The sequence below is a fragment of the Thermobia domestica genome, unplaced genomic scaffold, assembly GCF_964235325.1.
Source record: "Thermobia domestica unplaced genomic scaffold, izTheDome1.hap1.1 HAP1_SCAFFOLD_656, whole genome shotgun sequence".
In the NCBI taxonomy this organism is placed as follows: domain Eukaryota; kingdom Metazoa; phylum Arthropoda; class Insecta; order Zygentoma; family Lepismatidae; genus Thermobia; species Thermobia domestica.
In genome coordinates, this window is record NW_027656366.1 from 46,147 (window position 1) to 69,752 (window position 23,606).

A 23,606-nucleotide genomic window follows, 5' to 3' on the forward strand; every position below is an offset into this window, starting at 1 on the left:
GAGGGGTTCGATCTCCTCCCCGAAACTTATTATTATTATTTTAGATTTTATAACTATAGACAAAATTTACGTATTTTATATGTATTTCGTGTCACAGGCTAGTTCTAAGTATTTTAAAAATATGCCACTGTTAAATATCGGTAACTTTTGTGAACAAAAGTATCATGTTAATAAACGTTGTTGTACTTGTTCCTTTATGCATAAGAAACATTGTTTGAGATTGAAATAGGTTAAGATTGGGGATTAATTCAAAATTGAACCCCAATACTTTAACTTAAATGGCATAATTAACATTTAATACTAATTCTTAATGTTTTTCCATCAGTTTGCGACTTGTACTATACGAGGAGAAAGATTTGATTTAAATCAAAAAATCGATTTAAATAAAACAATCGATTTAAATAAAAAAATCAACAAAAATGATTTTTTTTAAAAAGATCATGATTTTTCCACCCTGGTGAAAAGTAACAGTTCCGGAATATTAAACCATATTTTCTACAGTGTAACTTATAAAGCAAAGATGTTTTGTTTCATTGTTTATTGGTTTATACCTATAACGACATATTTCACTTGGTATTTCTTGGTTATTGAAATTAAAAAGCTAATTTTAGGCACGGAAGTCCAGAAGTTGATGCTATTGGTACACGAAAATTTTCTTTTCTTTTCATTTTTTCTTTAAAGTTTACCGTCCCTCTAAGACACCGATATGATATTGAGCAACGACTTAAACCTTAATATGGGATACATATTATATGTATACTTTCATAGTGAATAAAATCTGGTCTTCCTCACAAAAACGATTTAATTTATTAAAATCATTTTGTCACGATGTATTTCGACTGAAACGAGATTTGAGTTTTAACTGTGAAAATGTGTTCACCCTTTGATTACCAAACCTATTTTGCAAGGCTAAGATGTTCGTAACGAGCCAAGTATCAGAAAAAAATGTGGATTTCATAGAATCACTTTCACACATTCGTAGCTTATACCCTAATTAAGCTGGACACATGGAACAAGAAGCAAGATACATAGAATAGAACAATCAGAATATACATGACTTTACGCACATCAAGCGAACCATCGCCTCATGATGGGGGAGAGAATGATGGAAAATGGTCCCCAAGTTTAGTTCTTTTTTTGTTCTGACCAGCAGATTGTCACACTGCTCTACACGACTACATAATACAATGAAAGGAGACTACTAATATAAGTAATCTACTTTTTGTATAATGCATAAGAGGTCACCTTTCTACAATGATTTAATCATAGTCAAACCAAATAAAAAGGTGGTACAACCACAGAGACGCAGTTATCTTGTGGAATTCATTATGAACCCATTTATCGTGTAAAAAACCTAGACTACTTTTCCTGTTCTCTTGTATTCCGTATTGTCCTATTGTGTATTTGTATCACTATGTATATATTGTCTAATCCCAATGTACTTTTTTTAAAATCCTGTCAGTATTGACTTCTTTACTATATAGTACATTACTTCTCCTATTATTAGAAATATCAAGTCAACAATGTATTTATGAAGACTTAAGTGCATGCCTCAGTGTAATCCTGTTTAATAATAGATAACAGCTACCCACTCAACGAAACGTACACACCAAACCGAAACACGGAAATTATATTAATCTTGTGGTGCGAGAGAGAGAGAGAGAGAGACGCACAGACATACTTATCTCCGTCCTTCACACTTCTGGCTGATGACCTGCAGCCTCTTTAGGAAAAAAAAAAAAAATAGAATTAGACGTGAGAAGAATCGCTAATGACAAAAGAAAATGTTCTTTATCCATCATTAGCTAAAGTTCTTTTACGGACGCTTTGCTTCCCCGTCCCTGTCTACTGTGCTTCACAAAATGGTCATTTGTACCCGCATTAAGTGTTAAAGGCAAAAAGGCTCTTTCATCCCCTGAGCTGATGTATTACATTTATATTCCTTAATGACTTTCGTTCTCGTTTAACACCTTCCACGTTAAACTATACAGGTTTAGAGCAGTAATGTCTATCAAGGATTCAAGTTATTATCAAAATTTTATAATATAGTAAAGACAGGGTTTGTGTAATTTATTATTTTATTATTACATATTTTAACCAAAGTGTCTGAATAACTGAAAACTTTTTACTTTCTCGTCTCCTTTAGCCTAATACTGGGGTTGCCAACCTATGACACGCGTCACTACTGGAAGAAAATGGACCAATATTTATTCTGTTTTGTTTTAGAATTATATAATTAGAACTATTGAACAGACACTTCTTTTGAATTTGTAAAAAAAAAAAAAAATCATAAAGAATTAATTGATTGATTTGTATTTACGTTCTTTGTTAGCAATGAAGCTACATAGAGCGAGATCTACTTTAAAGTGGAGTCTGAATCACTGTAGTAGTTTGATGCTCTCCCATTAGGAATCGAACCGGAGACTTCGTGGGCCAAAACCCTACGCACTAGCCACTAGGATTAGGACTAGGAATTAGATTTCTGAGTCTTTTAGCATCTAGGGCCATATTAGTCCGTCACGTATGAAGGATAATGTCCTTCGGCGATCACATTATCCGAGGAAAGGGAAGGAAGGAAGCGGCATGGGATCCCGCATTAAGTGTTAGGTACCATCCGGGCAATTGCCTGGTGTGAATGAAAAAAAAAAACAGTATAATCTCACTCAGGACAGCTAGCCTGAAATCGTTTTTAGATTTTCTCGACCGAGTGTCCCTACCAGGAATCGAACCCGAGACAGCTACCACCAAAGACAGGAGCGTTAGCGATTATGCTACACGGGATCATGGAATCAAGTTCAATTTTGGGCATTTTGAATATATTTCATCTTTAACACCTCCAACTAAAGCTCCTCTCAGAGTTTAAAAGATTCATGTCCAAATATTATAAATAATGTGGAAAAAAATCACTTTTCCATGTACTTAAACATACTGTACAAATTTTATGATTTTATGTCTCTTTTTCTGATAACTTTGATAACTGGACTTAATTCTCTTATGCTGTGAATGTCCCTTATAATGAATTGATTTTTTTAAAATCGTAACTGGCTCTAATAACGCATAAGTTTATATTTTATCATCATAGTAACGTCATCTAGAATTGAACTTTAAGAAGTTTAAATATTGGAGGCGTGTTCAGATTAGAATAAGGACCATCCTGAGTTTAATATCTATACTAATAAATAAAATAATGTATGTCTGTGTGTTTGTCATAAGGTTTTTGTCCAGAGCCATCTATTTTTGCATAAAGATAGATCTTCATCAGATCTACTCGCGTACGAAGCCATTTTTTTTCGATTTTCAGCTCCAGGAGGATTGCTAGTGGAGAGGGAGTCAAAATTTAGGTACGTATCTGGTTGTTTTTACAAACGCTTACCTCTATGCAACCAACAATACACATTTGTTATGCGGACTTACATAGCAGTAGAGGATACTAGTATTCCTCTTCGTTATTTATTGCAGTCATTTCTTTACGTTCAGATATTCAGCGTAAACATTTTCCTCCCCGTGCGAAGAGCGGGCATTTCAGCTAAATACTAAGTCAACTTACTACACTAACTGTGGAACCAGGGGTGAACGCTCTACCACTGAGCCACCGCGACCCCTCGTCTTTGATACAGTAATTAACTTTATCATTTTAGTTTTTCTTGCACTACGCTCTTCAGAATATAATTTCTTCTCTGAACTTTTTCAACTTGCTTTTCCCCCCATGTTTTCAGTAAGCTTTCATATTAGTGTTCTAAGATACAGGTATTTCTGTGAAAACCTGCTTTCCATTTCCGATTTATTTTAACAGGGATGCAAATAACCAGTCACCTACTCGTGCGGAGCGAGTGGTTCATCGGTGCGGGCGAGTATTTAATATAATACCGAAGATAACTAAATGATTTCTATTGTGGGATGTGGGCTAGTACCTTTTTTCTTGGGCTAATAAAATTTTGTTGCTTATTTGCATCCCTGTTTTAACTATATCGGAAAATAATTATTTTTTTTCATCCTCAATTCCTGGACAACGTTGTGGCATTATTATTTCTAATTGACTAGTATGTACGTAACAATATTCATTGTTAAACCTAGGTTAAAAGTACCTTTCTGAAATACACAAGAACACAAAAATCAACTATTATTTGTAAACTAACTTTCTGAATATCTGATATAATAATATCATGATGTCCCGGATATCTAGAAAATTGTTCACCCTAAATTCATTAATCTTGCAATTTACAATGCCAGCAAAGGAGAAAAAAATAAAATTTGACTTTTTTGGTAATGATTTTGACAAACTCTATAGAACGATCTTAACTTTTTTTTATGGTATGATCTTATTCAAAATTTACAGTAGGATCGCATACCAAAATAAAAACTTAAAACAGAAACTTAAAGAAATATATCGATAATCTCATTTTACAATACTTTTTGAAGCATGAAATTAAATAAAATAAACATATTTTCCTATTTCAATAATAACAATTTTTCAACTTGAGTGTGATTTAGTATTTTGTGACATTTTTTTTGGTTTCGGACACCATAATAGTGATCATGCATATGATAGACTTTCTTTTATTTTCGAAAGGAGTTGAGGAACTTTCGTCGTATTCTTCACTTAATGGACTACAAGTCGATCCTTGAGGATGCTTCCACCAACGTTCTCCTAGAAGCACTGGCGCAAATCCCGGGGGGATGAGGGGGACACGTTCTCTCCAATCTTTGTGTCCGATTGCCACAATGGAAAATGAGACGAAATTTATCTCCCCACAGAATAAGCCTCAAATCTTCCCGCCTTCCAATGTTGAAGACAACTCTGCTCCCCTGATCCTCCACAGCATTGTTTTTCAACTTGACAAATATTTTAAGCATCGTTTAAAAAAAGAAAAAAAAATATTATGGAAACGGTCTTACTCGCCCCCCCTATGTTGAAGACAGATTTGCGCCGCTGCCTAGAAGTGCTCAATAGTGATCTTATTCAGATTTCTCCAGCCCCATCCATCATCCTACAAGCCCGTCAACAGTTCGACCTTTTCTATATATCCTTGCTCCGATGCTTCGGAGCGTTATGTTGGTCGAGGACGAATAACAGTCCAATGCATCGAAAAACTTAAGGTTTTATTGGGTTCTACAAGATGCCTTGTTATCCGTACCGTTTCTTAATGTCAGAAATTCGGAGGAGGAAAACACGACATTATGGCCGAACAACTTCAATGTTTAACAGTAGTTAGCATGTACTCGAAATTGAACCTAGTTTCTATGAATGGTCAAATCAGAGGCTTACCCACGGACGGATTCACCGGATCCGGACCTCCCCAAAACTTCTTAACTCAACATACATTTGGATCCTTTCTCAATAAAACTGTACTTGTTTAACAGGGAAATGATTGACGTAGCATGAAAATTTGATCTTAAGATTCATCTGTACTCTTTCTCTTATAAAAACAATCTAGTTTTATGTTTATATTTTTATTTTTTATTTTATTTATTTATTTTGAAAATATGGTGGAAATATTTTACAATCACTAATCGTTTTTTTTTTCGGGTATAGAATAATACTCGTTCAATACTACACAAACGTTATGGTGTGTAGTACTGGACCCCATCCTATCAAAAATTTCTGGGTGCGCGCCTGATCAAATCCACTATATCCCAACTGTTCCGAACTTGAATTTCGATTTGTTGCTATAGAGAACGTTAAGCAACTCTTTACACCAACTTTACTAGTGCCTTCTGATTCTTCTTTGAGATGAGGGAATGCTATATGCCAAATGGCTTTCATGATTAACTTTCGTTTAGCAGTCTACGAATGACTGGTCCAGAGAAACAGAATAGAGGCTTTGGACTCAAAAGACCAGATTGTGGTATCAGATAAATCAGTATTGCTACATGGAAATAGAATCATGTTGCTATTGATGACTAACTGGAGGTCATACTAGAATAGATAGTCTTGGCTCTTTCTTGAACTGGCCTTGATCTTCTAATTCCCAAAATTAAAAAAAAAAATCCACGTTGTATTTTGAGACGTTTATCCATTATGCATCTTTGTTGACGGCCTCGGACAAATTGCTTTCCTCTGTTTAACTGTAAAATTACAGATGGTGATCAGAAAAATGGAAACACCTGTAGTTGGCAACACGTCAGATGTATGGATTGGCAGTGGTGTCGTGGCGCCCGTAGCGCCGGACCGCTGGCGGTGGTGTGTTAGGTCGGTCTCCATACTACGTCAGGCGCAATGGAACAGCAGTGTCCAGTTGCTGCAGCAGACGGAGGTAGTGTAAAATGGGAGACCTCTCAGATTTTCAAAGAGGGCAAATTGTTGGTGCGCGGTTATGTGGAGTGAGTGTGATGGCAGCGGCTACTTTGTTAGGTGTGTAGCGTGGGACAGTGTCGAAGGTGATGACGGCCTACACAACACACGGGAAAACCACATAGGGGAAGCGGAACAGTGGGCGGAAGAAAATCATGAGTGACAGGTCACGCCGGGTATTAAAGCGCATTGTCAAGCAGAACCGTCGTGCCACTGCGAAGCAAGAGACGGAGGAACTCAATCAGCACCTCCCCCACCCTGTTTCGACAATCACAGTCCGCCGCGAATAACATGACATGAGCTTACGGGGTCGTGTTGCACGGGCCAAACCGCTCATCAGGGACCATAACGCTTTCGCACGCCGCAAATGGTGCCGCGACCATGCAACTTGGACTGTTGAGGACTAGAAACGTGTGATATGATCGGATGAGTCATCCTTCACCCTATTCCCAACCACGGACCGTGTTTATGTGTGGAAAACGCCCAAAGAAGCTTATGATATGCAGTGTCTCCGCCCAACTGTGAAACATGGCGGCGGCTCGGTGATGCTGTGAGCCGCCATATCATGGTTTTCATTGGGTCCTGTGGTCACACTTAGCGGACGAATCACTGCCAACGATTATGTCGCAATTTTAGGAGACCACTTGCATCCTATGGTCCGGATGTTGTTCCCGGGCAATGACGCCATCTTCCAGGATGATAATGCACCCTTTCACACAGCTGGCGTTGTTGCAGCGTGGTATGAGGAGCATCGGGATGAAGTTCAACACCTCCCCTGGCCCGCTCAATCCCCAGATCTCAACATAATTGAACATCTGTGGTCCGTCTTGGAAACACGACTCCGGCGACGATTTCCACCTCCATCCTCTCTCACAGAATTGGCCGATGCCCTGCACGAGGAATGGTGTAAAATTCCACTTGCTACCATTCACGACCTCTATGCCTCCATCAAACGTCGCATCAAGGCTGTTCTGAAGGCGAAAGGTGGCCTGACATCATATTAATCTGGTAAGTTGCAATTTCGTTCAGGTGTTTCCATTTTTCTGATCACCATATGTATGTTCTCCTTGTTGATGAAGCGTATCCTATGATCATTATAACAATATCAAGGAAACTCCGAATAAAATGCGGGATATAAAGACATTTAACGTAGAAAATTCTCGAAAAAAAAAAACTTCAGAAATTACTCATCTTAAAAATAATAAAGCTGAATGACGGCTGACCAGAGTCGTACGCAGGAATTTATTTTGAAAGGGGTCTAAAGCTTTTGGGGGGGGGGGTCCAAATTCAACATGGGGATAAACTGTATTAAAATTTGTAAAATCATCCCCAAAAATTAGTTTAAATTTACAGAGAAGTTGGGATTTCTGCGGGATCGAAACTCTAGGTCCACCCCTGCGTACTTCCCTGTTGTTGACCAATACTGTACATAGTAATAATTTATCACGTTTCACTCAAATTAATTTGTCAAATACACAACAACAACAACAACCAAAATAAACTAAAGAATACTACTTACTTTGCATACACAATCTCCTTCGCATTCTTCTCCAATTGAACCTGCCAAATTGCAAGGACAAGGTTCGCAAATTGGAAAATATCGAAAACCTCTGGCGCAGCGATCACAGTAAGTACCGGCAAATCCTGGTAAACATTCACACGTTCCAGGCACCTGTAAATGAAACCGAAATCATTAGATGAGAATCTTAATAATCAGACAGACATCTAGAAGTTTTACCGTGTTAATGATTTCTGACAATGAAGGATATTCTCCATGTCTATTCCCAGTTCGGGCTGCTCTGGTGTCAACGATTTCTCAGTGGTCAAAATACATCCTTAAAGAAGCGTTCATGGCTGCCATAGAATTATGGAGTGGATGTAGCAAAAAATGTGCACGTCTAAAGGGAGAGTAGGTCCAGAAGTGCCCCAAGTTACAGATTCTGAGTTAAGTAATTTGTGAAATAAATGTTAAGCCATTTTCACTAATATATAGACATGAAAAGCGTAATGTAATTTTGAATTAATACTAGTTTGTCAGAACCTCTTCAAACCTACACATACATTTTTCTCTGATGAAATGTATCATGAAGAATTTCGAGAAGAGGAAATCGATGTAAATAAGTTTTCATAAGCAAATTCAGAAATCAAGAAAATAAATAACTAAATGTAGTAAAGGATGATACAGAAGTGAAAGAAAATTAGGATCAAAGTGATAAAAGATAAATATACTTGATTATTATTTCTTGCTAGTTACACTTCGATTTCCTGCATCAAGAAATTTTACGACTTAATGAATTCGGAAAATGAAATAATAATAATAATAATAATAATAATAATAATAATAATAATAATAATAATAATAATAATAATTATTATTATTATTATTATTATTATTATTATTATTATTATTATTATTATTATTATTATAGAGTGTGAATAAAGAAAGGAAAGATTTTCTAGAACATAACCCAATGGCTGTCAACAGTCATTAATTCTGTACAGACGTGGCGGTGAACCTCTGAGCTGCATTCCGACGAAGGTAGAACTAAAAAATAAATTCCACCTCCACAAGGAATCGAACCAGGACTACCCGGTTGGTAGGTAAACGAGTTACTGATTATGGCTTCTTTATTGAAAATTGCAATACCCTCATATTTGTCAACAACAACGCGTCTTTACGATGATCATCAAGCAGCCGACAGACGCCGTCTACAAAAAAGTATAAAGAGGACACGGAGAATCCAAAAAGATCTTTACAACCCCTCTTCAGGATCCGCCACCAAATTCGGCTATAAAAGAGCATGTCAAAAGCCAAAACAACAGAAACGCTAGAATTCCACAGAAAGTCTCCACAGTAGATGGAAGGTAAGGGCTCCAGCTCGGTACTTCCGACCAACAAGCCATGACATGCTGAAGTGCTCAAGTACAGAGATATCAGTTCCAGCCGATCATTCCTTTCTCTTCGCGCTGCTCTGAGCAACAGGTTTCTATCTTATCTCCGCGCCGCTCTGGGCAGGAGATATTACCTTCCTCCACGCTGCTACAGGCAGGAGGTTTCTTTTGTCTTCGCGGTGCACTGGGCAGGTTTCACCAGCCCACATCCGCGCTGCTACGGGCAGGAGGACCAAACTCAACGGGAAAGGACTATTATTTAGAGATACCTACTTATTTGTAGTACAGTGTACAAAGAACTTGAATAGAACTTTTAATAATAAAATGTGAGGGAAGAAGAAAAAGACCGTCTCTGACATACATTACAAAACACGTTAAACAAACTAGTGCCTTCGTCTCGTCTACAAATTGCTTACACTAGCGACATCTCTTGGTGTTAGGTAGGAAGCAGCGCAGCCAGGGACATCAACCAGCCTGACTATGAACTATTGGGAGCAAGACTGACAGACTGATACGTCTTGCTTTTATAATATAAGGATGAATAGGAAAATGGGGTACGGTACATTTTGTTTTTGCGCTACGTAAGTTCCTTTAAAAATTGTGTAAAAAGCCTGGCTATTATCTCAGACAAGATTTAAGTTTACATTTGCCTTGAAGACTTTATTTCCGAACGGTTGTTGTAGTAATAATTTGTATTTTAAACATACGGCAAGAAGAAAAGTGAAAGAAAGAAAATTGCTCCTGTAATAGTATCCCGAGGGGAAGTGCTTAAGTTGTAAAGCAGCTGCTGTTGATGTATTGTCACGCAAAGCTAGTCAAGAAGAAATAATACAAAGAAAATAAGAAAGAAGTAAAAAGGAGTAAGCTTAAATTATAAAGCATGTTTGACAAATAGAGTAATTAACAACAGTGTCAGAGATCAATCAGTGGGTTTACTTCTGTAATATTATTCTGGAAAGTGTATGATGTATTTTGATGAAATATGATGTGCTTTCACACTTTCGATTCAATGCCCTAGTACGATTTGGAGTATCTCTTTAATGTAAACTGACTACGCCTGAATCTTGCTGGGACATTACGTAAATCAAGCTCGGGCTCTCAGACAGCTTCCGCGGATGGTGGTCAGTTCTCGTTGTGGAAAACTTACCTAAGATAAATCTTTTGCTTGATATTGTCAAAGCTGTTGGTGTTGTTACTTTTGTTGTTTCGAAGTACTATGCTGGTGTTAATTTTGTTTGTTTGTTTGTTTATAATACATAAAAGAACATCAACGGATGAAGAACAAATAACGAATATTGTAGCAGTTTCACCCAATGGTTATGATAGGAAACAACATCTTTTCCGTATTAAGAGTCTTCATCCCGGCGAAATTAAAATACCGCTAATTTTACAGTAATTATGTGATATCTTCAAATAGATAAAAGATAATTGAAATATGGAACAAGAGCACCCTAGACAATATTGTTTTGTGTGAGGTAACGTTATCACATGTCACCTAGTGGCTTTATGTTTTCAGCTGTTTAGAAACGCGAAAATAAATGCCGATTTTCAAAATGGCTCGAAATCGAAAGCAGATAAGTGAGTCGTGATAACGGTTTTTCATGAATAATGATATTTTCTACGGCGCTCTTGTTCCACATTTCCATTACCTTTTATCTATTTGAAGATATCACATAATTAATGTAAAATTAGCGGTATTTTAATTTCGCCGGGATGAAGACTTAAGTTTGACTGGCAAATATTTTTACATGTAAATAAAAGATCATTTACTGTATTTGAAGTAATATTGAAGGAATTCCACCCAACTATATCAATAAAACTATATTCATATTAAAATAGAACATTCGAAGATTTATTTGATACATTTAGCGTGCCTATCTTTTTTTTTAATTACCTGATACACATCTTTCAAAACTGCGAATACAAATTCGGACTGTACGGACAGGAAGTTGGAATTTGAACAGCTATATACATATAAGCCTAGAAGTGAAAGTATCGATAAGCATTCCCGGTTCCTTGCTAAGTTAATTCCCACTATTTTTTTTATATTTTTTAAAATTTTAGCGAATAGCTTAAAGGCAATGGAGCATATAAAACAATATTAATTAAAGAAATAACTTTACAAAACTGGGTGTACAGTTTATGACATTGTAACTGTTGGCCACCCATATTTATAAAGTATACGGAGGATCTTGAAAACTATTACGGTATTAGCCCATGTTGTCTATAGCTTTGCAGGCATATCACTAGTAGGTCCATTATTACGCGTCCACTACTAATACTTGCTTATTCCATTTTCCTACGAGCTCCTTCGTAGCTAAGCGGTTAGTGTAAGTGCCTTTGGCATGGAAGACCCGGGTTCGATTTCCGCCGAGAGTTGATGTGGCTCGGATCCCATGTTAAACTGTAGATCCACGACTCATATAGCCTCGCTGTTGAATGGGATGCTAAAATCAAAATAAAATAAAACCCATTCTCCTACGTCATCCTTTCACCTCATTTCTCCATTGTGCTTCTTTAAGCTCCTCTCAAATTGTGAAAGTGCGATCCTACGTCTGACATTGGTCTGTTGGGAGTGACTGTCATATGGAGACGTCTTTACTCAATCCACAACTTCCGTTAAAGGCACTTTAGAATATACCTAATGTATGAAACAGTAACGTTTTACCCAACCCTATCTACTTACCCTAAAAGGGTTCCCATCTGTACGTAAAATATTGTTAATCTATTGCCATATTAAGGTGTAATAAATATATGAAACAGGAGAGTGGCCAAAAGACTTCCTGAAGACGATCATGATACTGATGGATAAGAAATCAAACTCAAAGAGATGTGAGGATTATAGAACTATTAGTCTCATATCTCATGCAGCTAAAATTCTGCTCCGAATACTGAACAGAAGGTTATATGGAAGAATAAATGAAAAGGTTGAGAAGGAGCAGTTCGGGTTCAGGAGAAGTAAGGGCACAAGAGACGGAATTGGATTATTAAGGGAAAGAGGTATATGTTGTATTTATTGATATAGAAAAGCTTTTGACCGCGTGAATTGCGAATTGTTGTTAGGAGTTCTAAAGAAGAGTGGGTAGGAATGGAAAGATCGAAGACTCATAAGAAACTTATATACGAACCAACAAGTAAGTGTTAGGATAGGGGAAGAACTGACGGAGGAGAGTGCAATTGGGAGGGGAGTTCGACAAGAATGCTGTCTCTCGCCAAAAATATTTAATATCTATCTAGAAGAGATAGTGAAAAAGAGCCTACATGATGAAGACGGTATTTCGGTAGGAGGTAGAATGATTAGATGCATAAGATTTGCAGACGATATGGCGCTTGTTCTGAAAAGAAAGATGTTAGAAAACCTGAGGAAGGGCTTTGAAGAATAAGGGATGAGAATAAATGTTAGAAAGACAAAAGACATAGTGATTGGAACGAAGTGGTCTCTGTCAAATATAAAAGTAGAAGGGGAAAAATAGAACAAGTGAATAGTTTTCGATATCTGGGTAATATTCTTAGTAACGACATGAAGTACGAACGTAAAATAAAAGCAAGGATAGGAATGGCGAAAGAAGCCTTTAGGAAGAAGAAAAGTCTGTTTTGTGGAACCTTGAATAAAGAGTTGAGAAAAAGACTCATAAAATGCTTTGTGTGGAGTGTCGCATTGCTCCGTGTTCCTCCACTGTCTGAGGCGGAAACATGGACATTATGTAAAAGTGATGAAAAATAACTGAAAGCCTTCCAAATGTGGGTGTGGAGAAGAATGGAAAGAATTAGTTGGGTCGAGCGGAAAATGAATGAGATGGTGTTAGAAATGGTGGGGGAGACAAGAACACTTCTAGATATTATTCAGAAGAGAAAGAGAAACTGGTTGGGACATTGCCTGAGAAGAAAGTGTATCATAAAGGACGTCCTAGAGGGTATGGTGGCAGGAAAGAGAGGGAGGGGGCGAAGGAGACTATAATTAATGGATGATGTTAAAACAGAAAGATAATACGTGAAGACGAAGAGGTTAGCGGAGGACCGTGGAGCATGGAAGCTTCTCAGCTGTGGCAAATGACCTGCCAATAACGGCAGAATACCTATGATGATGTTTAAGGTGTAATAGGTTTGTTAGAATCATGTTAATCGGTTTCATAAGATAAATGGATTTATTAAGGCCTTGTAATGTTAACATGTCCGTTCGTCCGTTACTCCACACGATAACTGTTGAATAAAAGCTCATTTTTCTTTTCTTTTCTTTTACTTTTTGCCATAGACAGCTAGAGTGATTATCTGGGCCGAGTACGTTAATGGAGTTGATCTCTTAACATCTTCACGGGTAACGGTGACTTTGACAGTGATTGTCCATACGCCATACATGGAAATATGTGCTAAGATCAGTATTTGTTTAAACTGATGCCAAACAGATCCGATTCCTACGTGTTAACAGATTTTTTGTTATCATCATCATTATAGGTATTCTGCCATTATTGGCAGGTCACTTGCCGCAGATTGAAAAGGTTAAACGCACCACGATCTAGGGATGGTATCGAGACGAGACGAGACGAGACTTTGTACAGTCTCGGTCTCGTCTCGGTTGATAAATAACGGTCTCGGTCTCGGTCTCGTCTCGAGTAAAAAAACACAGTATCGGTCTCGGCCTCGTCTCGGTCAACAGATGCTTGTCTCGATCTCGGTCTCGGTCTCTAGGACCAAATCTCGGTCTCGTCTCGAAAGTCTCGAAGGTCTCGAAATAAATAGTGTGAAATTAAAATAGTGAAAGTATTATTCTCTTACAGTCTGTCGTTTCCGGTTATTTTTTCCTTTCATTTTGACTTAGAATTATGGTATGGTGTACCTCTTCATAGCTAATTTGCTAGTGCTAATGCTTTCCATGCGCGTATTCCAGGTTCAATGATCAGTGGGTATATCACCCTAAAACCCTAATAGAATCCATTTTTCACTTTCAGTAATAGACTTTGTCTCAGATAGCCTCAGAACTGCCTATACAATTAAACTCTATTAAATTAACTCCAGTACTATACAGTAGTTTATTTCCTTCCTTTGAATCAGAATTGTTCAATACCTCCTAACGGATAACGCAATACATAGCAGCACGAATGTATTTAATCGTACCGAAATTGAAACTTTACAATTTCTCATTATTCAATACATTCTGCTTTGACTGTAATTTTAAAAACAGAATATAACGTTCATTATCTTAACAAATAGGGTAAAGTATTACTACAATATACGTATTTTGTTTGAAATTGATGAAATGCTTTATTACTGTTTCACATCTCCGTGTTTAATTAACACTTTATAACAAGAAAGTCCTGAACCTTGTGGTGGGAGCTACTATACTCATCTTTGCTATGTGAGGTCTCGAGTTGGATTACAAAACAAGTTAGATTCAAAGTCCGATGTTTCGCATAGTTCGCGTCTCATTTTAAGTGCATTCTGTTCTTATATGAGTTCATAAGGTCGTAATGCATTACGTAAGCATATATCCACTGCCGTAACATAGATTAATCTTATTCTTGAGCTCTCAACGGTGCATGCAATCTTTATTCGAGAAACCTAATCTTGCGTTTATTACATTGAGATTTTATATTGATTGAAAATTAGTTTCAAAACATGGACATACATATTATATAAGTATATAGGTAATTCGAGTTATCTGTATCTATTTTTTCTCATTCGCCAAAACAAGTGATTCTTAACTTTCTAATTTTCTTTTGTATTAATTTTCATAGTTTTGCTGCAACATGATGGATTGAATAGTCAAAAATACTTTTTTCGCTCTATGATTTTCATTAAATTTTGGATCCATTTTTACCCTACCTTACCTAGTAAAAGTTATATATTTAGTCTTAGTTGAGGAACCAGTTTTTCGCTTCTGTAAAAATTACGAAATTATGACTTGGTTTAGTTTACCTCCGAGGTCCAGATATAATAAAATCATCAGCATCATCATAATCAACCATTATCAATCAATTGCTGGATGATGGTCTTTCCAAGTCTTCTCCACAACTATCTAACGGGCAATTCTTTTCCAGGTTACTCCTCCAGTGGCTCTTGATTTCGTCACACCTTCTTGTATGCGGAGGTTCCCTAGGCTGTTTTTGTCTCGTGGTATCCAGTCTAGAATTGTTTTCGTCCGTCGATCATAATTTCTTCTTGCAATAGTATACGTCCAGCACACTTTCCAGCTCATATTAAATTATTTCATTAGCACCATCAGTATTCATTTCTATATATTTAGGCTACAAATAGTTCGAATTCGCTACTTTCGGAGTACAGACACGCTACTTTTTAATCATCGGATCTGACAACACTGACTGAATGATTTAAATTAACACAATGTAAGGACCCCCATTTTGTCTAGCGGCTAGAACTCTTGATTTCGGTTCGCGTGGTCCCGAGTTCGATTTCCGGTAGGGGTAAAGTTGAGCGACCGAAGTGGTTCGGATTCTACTATAATCATTAGCTCCAAGTCTCCTTTAGCCGCCCTAGCATAACTGTGGGACCTTAATCTAAAACAAAACAAAACAAAAGTGAACACTGTGTATTACTAACTGTAAGTTCTTGAATAATTGCATATAGCTATATGGCATGGATCGAGTTTGAGGTGGTCGGTGGTCAAACTAAAGCAAGTGAAATGTAATTAGGGTGCAATTAGAACTTTTAATTAAGCACGATCTTAATCTAAAGTGTACACCAGGCCTAAGGCTTAAGGGGAACAACTAGTGTTACTGAAAATGTATCAGTTATATTTAATCTCAGTTACAATTTGCATTTACATGTATTGCTGGAACGAAGATTTAAACATTAACATTATAAGTAGCCCAAAGACTATGAAAAACATCGTCTCTTGAAAGCATTCTTGCACCATAAAACAAATTACGAGTAATTTTAAAATATTTTGCAGTTTATCTACGTTATTTGCACATATTTAGAATAATATTTAGCTATCTATTTAAGTGGGCAACGCTGCTTAAAATAATGTAACTGCAACTTGTTATTAAAACCACCAAAAACTGTTGTAATGTTATAGAAGCAAAGGAAAGCAATAATCATTATAAAAATTTAATAAAAATGCGTCGTTTTAAGTAGTATAACAATCACTACCAATGTGTTTGGTATATCTGAAACGATTTGAAATAACAATTGTAAATGGCTTTATAAGCAGTTAAGTCTTTTGGAAGCATCTGCATGATGAGACGTGATATGTCAGCACATTTTCAAAAATCTTTAGAAACATTTAAATTTTCCGTTTCTTGTAAGTTTGTTCCTTCATTCATTCGAAATATATTATACCATGATCACAGTATTTGACGCTAAGGTACAGTTGATGCGCTTTGCACCGTCCATGCCATTTGAGTTATTAGAGATTTCCAAGCTACATAAATAATGTATGGGCTATTGTGGTTTTGTTAACTAAATATGTAATACTTTACGTAGCACAATTTGAGAAAATACAACTTTAGTTTGCTTTAGCAACATTGCTTGTTTATCTAGTGATATTGCAGAGTATCAAGAAGAATTTCCCAACTTGGTACAAAATTTCAGCATTTTTAATACATATATAGCAGATCCTAGGGGAGGGCTATAGGGACTATAGCCCCCCTTAACGCTCATGTATGCACTGGGTAAAATGGGCTTCAATCTTACTTTCTTTACACTGGATAAAGCGGCAAACCATGGTTTAGCCCCTCCCTTGATCATATACTGTGTCCGCGGCTATATATATATATATATATATATATATATATATATATATATATATATATATATTAACAACCTTCCACCGTCGTGCCTATATAGCATGGGGATGAAATGTAAAATGACGGTCGAAGATCGCTGCTACTCACCATCTAGAATGAGTAGGTACAGGATGACGGAAAGAAACCACATTAAATGACTTTGAACTAAAACTTTGTATTTTCATTAAAGCTTGTGTACTTGTGTGATTGATCGTCGACTGAATATAATCGCAAGATCACATATCTTTAAGCAGCTAGGAAGTTAACCACGATGAACTCAAACATAGCTGAGATACACGTACCTTTATACAGCTGATGACTGGAACTGCTATCGATGTTCTGGACGATCTCTGTATTGCTGCCAATAGTCTAGAATGGTCGACTATTGTGTACCATTATTTACTATAATGGTCTGCTGAACTATTAGATCTCCTGATCTAATACTGGACTTCGAATCACAGAGAAGTGACTACTGTGACATGAGCAACTATGTGACTACTAGACGTACGATGATCTCTTAGACTCAACTCTGAGACAAATGCTCGAAGACTGCTCCCTAGAGACTGATCCTCGAATCCTCCAATCTCTAAAAACTATAAGGTTTTATACGAAGATTCCAGACATCTTGGAATTCATTCTCGTCGACTTTCTGTATATCTCAGCTATTGGTAAAACGTTGGTTTCACCCGAATTACATCGTGATCAAATTCTCAGACTTACAAATTTCTGCGAACTCAACGATTATATCACAGTCAAAGTGTGTCAATGTTACAATGTGACAATCTGAAGACAATTCAAAAACATTACAAATACAAATTACAATATCTTACAAATTGACGAGCAAGCGTCTAGCCGTAGAACATTCATTACATACACACAACATTGATGTCAACACATAAACACACACACGTGTTTACGTTACGTGATAACACTTAGTTTCTTAACATTCAATCTTATTAAATATACTTTCCTTTACCAAAATAATATCTTTTTGAATAAAATCAATGACATGCCTCAACATGCCCCTCCTTTAAAATAAGAGAACTCCGTTCTCGACTCAATTTCTTCCCTGAAATTGACCGAAAACTAATTACATATATTACATAAAATAATCATATATATTCAACCATCACCCTGTATATATCTTTATATTCATTTTTTACATTTGAAAGAAATCATCAAAACATTATTTATTTACAATCATTGTTTTCGTTTAAAAAAAAAAACAAAAATACTTTTCAAGAGTCCTCATCAGAGTATGAGCTCCTGCCATCTATTGAGTTACATATATAACTACTTGAAGTTATGTTGCATTTCCTGTGCTCGGAATTGCTCATATATATACTTTTCCGTTCTCGTTCTTGAAAACTTTCCACTGAAGTTAGTCGCAAAGTTCAACTCAGTGTTTATTGACTCTGCATAGTTTCCACTAATACCAGTGACCATATCTGATGCTTTCCATAAAAATAATGCACTTCATTATACACTAGATTTGTTGTTGTAAACCACTAATACACTAATGAACAACGTCTCCTATCGCTGCATGATTTTGAGACACAAAAATAAAATTTAAAAATATTATTCACTTCACTTATGGTAAGTTTGCTATCTATAGAGTTAGCAACTCTTGATGCACTTCCTTCCGAAAAATGTTAAGTCAGCAAACGTTTTTGACACTGAACTTGGACAAACTTCCACGTCTTATCCTGTTTGCCGCGTTGCTTCGATGTATAAAGTTAACTTTGAATACGTGCTCCGCATTGTTCGTGAAAATTTCGGCAAAATGTTCACAGGACCAAAATGTCGCAAGGACGCATGTATAGTTTTTCGTGTTTCAAGTTTGTGACCAAATGTTGATCCGTTTTTTCTGCTTCAAAACCGGATAATTCGTCATTTTACATTTCATCCCCATGCTTTATAGGCACGACGGTGGAAGGTTGTTATGTATTCTATTTGCGACTATTTCTCGTGTCTTATCTATGATTTTCCTACTTTTCTATTAAACTATTTACTTCTTTTCAACGACTTTTCCGTACTTTTTCCGTACTTTTAACGACTTATTATCGTAGATTTGTAAGCTTACTTGAACTAGTTTATAACACTAGTATCTACTTTATCTATGATTTGTCTATTTATCTAGCTTTACTAATAGACAACTTTTCTATTTTTCTTCTTTTCGCTTTTGTTTTCTATAGCCTGAAGCTACTGATTTCACTAATATTCTGATGTTATTTAACTTAGCTATTATTTATTTACATGCTTTTATCTATGCTTGTCTATGATGATCTACTATCTATGCTTATTTTCTATTGCTTCTTTTCTACCAAAAACAAAGAGTTTTGTCGTACTAGTTCTACGTAACCATTTTATATTCTCAACGATTTAATCGTTTTCACCAACTCAACTAGACCAATCCTAGTTTTATCTAGGATGACAACCAAAAGCTTTTCAACCCACAACTACCTCATGCTGTAGGTAAGTATGTCTACATATTACCAATTGTTTTAAATGTTAATTCGATATTCCTTTTCAGGTTTTATTGCAACTTAGATATTTTTTTTTTCAAAATAAACTCCATTCTTCTCCATATCCATAAATGTAAAAACTTTTTTTTTATAACCCAAGGCACATACAATATTCATTTACATACTACGCTTCCTTTATTATTACTTTATGATGATGATGATGATTATTATTATTATTATTATTATTATTCCTGATTTTGAATTTTATACTTCCGTATTGCTCTATACAGCTTACAATACAGTACTAATAACAATATTGTTGTCAAAATTAATGATATTATTACTCCAAAAATTACATACATGATATAGTCTGTTTTTAAATGTAGTTCTGGGATCGAAGTATCGACTTTCAATTTTAACAATTTTTCAGTTAAACTATTTAGCTCTTGCGTATGCAAGGTGAAATTTATTTGTCTCTCAGTCCAATTACCGATCAATTTAATGTGTTTATTTTGAATCTGAATTATCCGTTTAGATGGAATTACCAGCTCTCCAATTATTATATTATCAAATTTATCATAGTTTATGAAATTTGATTTAGCTTTGGTTTGATCAAGTTTTGTTGAAGTAACTTCTTGATGTACACCCACTTTTGTCATGTACGCTTCTTCAATAGAAGAATACATCACACCAGCGTGTGTATATCTGAATATCACATTCCCCAAAAATTTTTCCGAATTTTGCTGGCATCCTCCTAGAGATTTATTTAAAATAATATTATTCAAACATTTCGATTCATGGTCCATAGTTATGCTCTCGCAAAAATATAGAAAACTTTTAAATTCGCATTTACTTTTATCCAATGAGTGAAATTTACCTTCAGCCAAATAGACTGCTTCTGGTAATTGATAAAATATTCTTGTGTTATTTATTAAGTAGCCCATTGATGTAACGTCATACATTATTGAAATGCTAGTATCATATATTATCGGAGTCTTTATTATTAAATCAACATTATTATCTTCGTAATGGTATTTTACTAGATATACGCTAGACATTTGGTAAAACATTCCAATGTCTGACCTATAAATAGTATTTTTCAAAACATCATGAAAATTAATTAACTTTTTAACATCAGCATTAGATAATATATGATATGTTAACTCATTATTTAAAATGCTATTTACTATTTTATTTACTGTCTCCTGTACAAGATGAACAAACAAGTTTGCCATTATCCTGCGTTGGGATTGATGTAAATAACAGTATAGCTCCTGAATTTTATTTTTAAAATCTTGCAACACCTGTTGCACTTTTACGACTATCCCGTGGACTACTGTTATCTCATTATTAAATGATTCTTTTAGATTTTTAATTTCATTAGTTAATACATTCTCATGCTTACTTAACTTATCAATAGACTGAGACAATTGTTTATTATGAATTAAATTATACGTCGATAAACCAATGGACGACAATCCCAGTAACCACGAAAATATAAATCTTTTATTTCTGTGATTATTATTACATCTTGTTATACCATTTTCATAAACAAAATGGCAAGGTAATAAATTCACTATATTCTGTCTAAACTCTCTCTCTTTTACTGCATAATCATTTAAAATCTCATATGCGTCAGTACATTTGTCGTGTACTGGCACCGATTCTTGAAAATTTAAATGCATTTTAACGGTCGTAAACACCATGTTCGTCGCATGAACAGCATAAGCATTCTGTGTCAATGCTAGTCCAATATCTGATAACGTTATTTGTTGATGTTCTTCTTCAGCTACCCCAATACTAATCAATAGTAGTAGACAAACGACAATCTTGAACATGATGATAACTGTAACAATTAAAACTTAGAATTACTATTCTGAATTTTACTTATTTATTTTAATTATTTCTATATCTCTTATTTTTGTTTTTGTTTTTTTTTTAACAGTTATGTTTTCATTTATTTATTTTACTTTGTATATGTACCTTGGATTATTTTACCAATTTAAATATATTTACTAGATATCTCTCTAATTTAAAAAAAAATTCTCTAATTTCCTAGTCACTTTACGCTCTGTAAACAATATACTTTTGCCAGTTAAGGGATTTTTTGATGGAAATCAACATTTACTTTGATTTCGGGCACACGGACTTTTGTTGATAAACAGCGGTCCACCTCGCTGTCTCACTGACAAAAACATCTTGTTTGCAGATACCTAACAAAAAAATATTACTAAAAACTTATTCGTGTTTTCGTAGTTGCAAAAAAAAAATTTTTTTTTCATCGTGATGTAGTCCTTTTGAAAAACTTTTTGGTTTTTCCCACGCGTTGTTCTTTTTTTTTTTTTCATTAGACATCATTGTCTAAATCCGATTCTTCTTCTGGTCTATCCGAATCTTCCTCCTTTGCACTTACAAATGGTTTCAAACGTCTTATGTCAACAGAATCTGTCTTCTCTTGTCCTTTCTTAGTCTCGTATCTCACTTTATATGAGTTATTATTCAACTTTTGCACTATTACTCCTCGAATGTTATATCGCTTTCCAAAACAAGCTGGAATGCCTGCTCTTGGCATTTCACGAATCCAAACTTTTTGTCCCACGTCGAAGTTTGGTTGAGAGAACTTCTTCTCAATTTGTTTCTTTTGGGATTTGAACCGCTTCTGCAAATTCTGGTACGCGACCTTCCTTGCTTCCTTCACATTTCGTATCCGCTCTTCGTTTTCTACATACTCACAAGGTATGTCCAGATCCTGTTCCAAGAACGTTCTGGGTTCACGCCCTGTAAGCAAATAGTAAGGCGAGTGTTTTGTCCCGTCATGAATCTGTGTATTCATGGTAAACACAATTGAAGGTAAGATCTCGTCCCAGTTTGTAAACTCACGGTCTATATAGTGCTTCATAATTTGTTGAATTGACCCGATGGCTCTCTCCGATGTTCCAATCTGGTAATGGGCATCTGTATTGGCAAAATTTAACCGCATACTAAACCGTTCAGCCATCTCTTCCATCACTCGGCTTCGGTGTGTGCTATGCCGGTCCATCGCAAGAATTTCAGGAATCCCATGTTTTGTAATTAATTCTTCAAAAATTGATCCTGCTATAATTTCAGAAGTTATAGCAGGAACTGCTCTTGCAATTACGTATCGAGTAGCGCTATCAACAAATACAATAACATATTTATTCCTGTGATTCTTCGATCTTTTAAATGGCCCAATCTCATCCATAGTTACATGCTGGAATGGCATATAACTCGGGTATGTTTGCGGATGCAGTGGTGTCCTACCAGCTTTACGTTTTTGGATTTGGCAACTGATGCACTGGCTGACCTTCTCTTGAAAAAATCTTTTCATGTTTGGGAAATAGATGGATTTCAATGCTCGATTATAACACTTGGTGTAGGAATAATGTCCTCCTCCGTATATCGAACAATGCAAGTTTTTGAAAACTTGTTCCCTCAAAGAAAAAGGAATGCATAATAGGAATTTCTTCCCATTAGCCATCTTCTGAGTTCTGAAAAGTTTTCCGTCCTTAATTTCATACCAGCGTGCCTGTTTTTCTGCTTTTTCATCTGCTTCTTCCGGATGTTCTATAGCCTTCATTATTGAACCGAAGAAAGGATCTTTCCGTTGCAACTCAGCCACATTCACATCTTCGTCGAACGTGATGTTGACTTCAAGGTCTTCTGTCTTGACTGGTAATGCATCTAGATCGATGTCTTCATCAGTTGGTTGGATGTTCGTGTTTCTTGATAATACATCGCTAGGATTTTTCTCTCCTGGACAATGTACTGGCGTGTACTGGTACTGCGCCATCTCTAGACTATACCGTAACAGTTTCGGCGATAATTTTGGCGTTGTTTGAAGGTATTTTATACACCTGCAATCAGTGTATAGCTCAAATTCTTTATTGTACAAATAATAGTTAAATGCTTTGAAAGCACTAACCACGGCCAAAATTTCTAGTTCCACTATATGTCTTCGTGTTTCGTTTGGTCTCAATACTCTACTATAATACGCTATAGGTGTCCACTCTCCATTCAATTGTTTCTGCATCAGTACCGCCCCTATTGATTTTGTAGATGCATCCGTATACACTCTAGTTTCCAGCTCTTCACGGAAAGGTGCCAATAAAGGTGCACTCATCAACGATTCTTTTAGTTTTTCAAAACTAAGTTGGTGTTCTTCCGTCCACACAAATTTATGATTTTTCCTTAATA

At 35.9% G+C, this 23,606-nt stretch overlaps 1 protein-coding gene across 1 annotated transcript in view; it reads right to left on the bottom strand.

Annotated features, from left to right (window-relative positions):
• The window catches only part of LOC145677143 (laminin subunit alpha-1-like), a gene marked incomplete at its 3' end in the record, with an annotated part of 56,308 nt that extends 33,106 nt beyond the window's left edge, over positions 1 to 23,202 (bottom strand). The window contains exons 1-4 of the mRNA XM_081747788.1: positions 22,931 to 23,202; positions 22,272 to 22,543; positions 20,999 to 21,237; positions 7,812 to 7,964 (exon numbers count right to left, since the gene is read on the bottom strand). Of these exons, the coding sequence (XP_081603914.1) occupies positions 7,812 to 7,964; positions 20,999 to 21,237; positions 22,272 to 22,543; positions 22,931 to 23,202 (936 nt within the window). The remainder of the gene's footprint in view (positions 1 to 7,811; positions 7,965 to 20,998; positions 21,238 to 22,271; positions 22,544 to 22,930) is intronic.
• Between the last annotated feature and the right edge of the window lie 404 nt (positions 23,203 to 23,606).